At 42.7% G+C, this 2944-nt stretch overlaps 1 protein-coding gene across 1 annotated transcript; it reads right to left on the reverse strand.

The window, feature by feature from the left end:
• Positions 1-345: 345 nt before the first annotated feature.
• On the reverse strand, positions 346-2689 carry LOC135698168 (phenoloxidase 8-like). Its single transcript, XM_065218061.1, has 5 exons — positions 1774-2689; positions 1608-1712; positions 913-1540; positions 614-857; positions 346-547 (listed from the first exon to the last, which is right to left on the reverse strand). Exons 1-5 carry the CDS (start codon positions 2650-2652, stop codon positions 346-348), a joined length of 2058 nt encoding a protein of 685 aa, XP_065074133.1. The 5' UTR covers positions 2653-2689.
• Positions 2690-2944: the final 255 nt, after the last annotated feature.

Raw genomic sequence — 2944 nt, forward strand, 5'->3', positions numbered from 1 at the left:
CCAATAGCACATATCAGCATGCCGAGAAAAACGTGTTTTTTTTAAGTAATGCGACAACCCGTTCTGCTGTTATTCCAAAGTTTTCCAGGAACAAAGTTGCGGAGTTCATCCAGTATTATAAACATATGGGTGATGCCATTTCCATTGAAAATCTCAGTTTTGAGAAAGATGCAAAGTGAGACTGACTTGCGATCAGCGGCAGTATGGATGTTGGTTGGTGATTGTCGGATGATTGAATAAGATTAATAAAGATGAAAATTTGCTTTGAATTATTTACTTATTATAAAGAAACCATTAGTCAAGTATACACGCCATCATGTTCCCATAACTCCACCGAACAGAAATTCAAACCTTGGAAATCGTTGTATTAGTGAAACGAATTTCGACAACCGTTCTCTTCATGTTGGAGAAGGACCGAGCAAAATCTTCCATGTGATTTATCTCTTTCGGTACCACCCTGTCAAACGGGAATCCCATCGTCCGACGATCCGGATAAAATTGGTCTCGCAGACCACAGTAGGAATGAGAATCGTTGCAGTCTACGTGTCTGAAGAAAAAAAAAAATCAATTAATAAAATAAAGAAAGTAGCGGCTTAAAAAACAGGACACTTACTCATCAAAATTCACATTCACAGCATCCTGTTTGTAGTCGGACACCATAACAAACAAGTCATAAGGCATTCCATGGGGCGATCCCTGAGGAATGAGCATATGATCAGGCCATCCGCAATTGCAGAAACGAAAACTTTCTGTGCCAGGCATCGTGGCAATATCCTGACGGCGGAAGGCTCTTTCGAATGGAATCGTAACGCTGGATTCGTCTGAGCGACGGACAATATTATTTATACCAGGGGTCACTGCAATGAAACGCAATTAATAAATATTTGTCAAGCCTTTGATTGTTAGACTAACAAGTTGCGGTGAACTTATCCAGCTCAATGACGTAGCGACGTTGTTGATTGAACTGAATAGCTTCACCAGATCCGTTGTAAATTGGAGCAAGGAAAATTCGAACCGTTCCTCTTCGTACTTTCTGTGAATCGTTCATAACGTTTATCCTGTAGACAAATGGTGCATGTTGCAAGTGTGTGAACGTTGCTAGAACATTTCCCGTTGGACCAAAATCTAATCCAACTCCAAGGTCGACTTGAGACCGCTGCCAGAATGTAAGTAAACGATTTACGGCAGCTTTTCCGTTGGAGACTTGTACTGACACATCTTCGATGGTTACACCAGGGTAGCCAAGCTGTTTAGAGGTGTACGGAGCCAATTTCTTCATGTAATCCTCAAACAGATCGTCAACAAACGTATGAAGTCGATAGAAAATGGGATCGCGTATGGAAGTAGCAATATCGCCTATCACGCCTGTTCCTTCAAGATAAAGGTTGTCCGGATCATGAACAAAGCCAATTATAGAGTGTAGCATTGAATGGATGTTGCCGTAATACGGAATGTTTGGTGATAACAGTGAATTTTCCATAACGTTTCCAAGCAGATCGATTCCAGTTGTATCATCCAGAGGAATATGTTTGCCGTCTTCCTATAGAGCAGAGAAAGTTGTATTCATACGATCCGTATCTCGAGCAAAAATGACTAAATAAACATACTGCAAGTACATAACCGTTGGTGACTGCTTCCTTAAATCGATTCACCCAGTTTTCGATCTCCAAGACGGTTGCAACAGAATCTTCATCATTTGGTCTATTAACGTGCTGAAAAAGGATATAAATAAGAACATTGAAGAATTGAACAATTTAAATTTATTCTACTCACTGTTATCACAGCATTTTCTGCCCTGCCTGCAAACGTTCTGTTCAAGGCACTGTTCAGAAGCTTCGGAAAATATGCCTCTGGGATCGGTTCTCGCAGATTGTCCAGTGATGTAGGTGGTGGCATGTGATGGCAAAATCTTTCAGCAATATAGCGCACTAATATTTGGCGATGCATGTAGTAGAACAATTCACCTCGTCTGTCCTTTCGTACAATTTCAATTGGTCCTTCCACCGGATAGGTTATGTGCCAATGCCAATGGTGGAGATTGATTCCAAGGTCTTCTCGGAAATAAGCCAGTCGTTGCTCTAATACTTCCTCCGATGCCGAGTACACCATGGGGATTTCGATTGCCACCCGCTGCGGTTGATCGACAACGAATCCTTCCTCCTCCAATTGTGGGAACAATAATGGATCAACGAATCGCTTCGGGAACATTTCCAACAATGATAGGACCGGCACATCGTGCGTGTCTTTCCGATGGAGCAAAGCAACGGTCAACGCATACTGAAACAGCAACGGGTTCAGCCGATCTCGGGCATACGAAGCCATTGAGAGTAGTATTTCGGGATCCGGTGCATTCATGAAATCCTGCACTAGTTTACCGGAAATGTTCCGATGCTTCGGGCTGAATGTATTGTAGTTACCGTTTCGGGGAATTTCCAGAGCATAGGTAAAGTCCGGAGGATCTATCGATTTCACCACGACGTGATTGGGAGCAGATCCAAAACGTTTAGAGATCATCGGTGCCAGTGGGCGGTAGCGATCGGTTAGGAAGTGCTCAGGTAGGGCCATGTACGTTTGGCCTCCGTACTTGGGATAGAATAATGGTTCCCGAGGGCGTGTCATAAGACACAGAAAACCTGTCTTCCAGTCGGTCATCTTGGATGCTTCGGTGAAGATTAGATTCGATATAACGGATTTGACAAACGCTTCTGAACTGACTTCAGTGGTGTCGAGTCTGAGCTTTTATAGGGTGCAATTGCAAAAAAACTGCAAAGTGTCAATGATCTTAAGTTCATCTACGCGATGTAGCGCGAGCATATAGAATTCAAATGCGAGAAACCGCAGCTGATCATAGACCAGCGTTAGATACAAATCATAGTTCGTGTTGCTATCCTAGTTCATGAATCACACATACTGCCATTATACTAAGTAATAATGTATGTCAGTT

This window comes from Ochlerotatus camptorhynchus, unplaced genomic scaffold (genome assembly GCF_037179485.1).
Source record: "Ochlerotatus camptorhynchus isolate MF236.1 unplaced genomic scaffold, CSIRO-AGI_Acam_v1.1 ptg000083l, whole genome shotgun sequence".
In the NCBI taxonomy this organism is placed as follows: Eukaryota; Metazoa; Arthropoda; class Insecta; order Diptera; family Culicidae; genus Ochlerotatus; species Ochlerotatus camptorhynchus.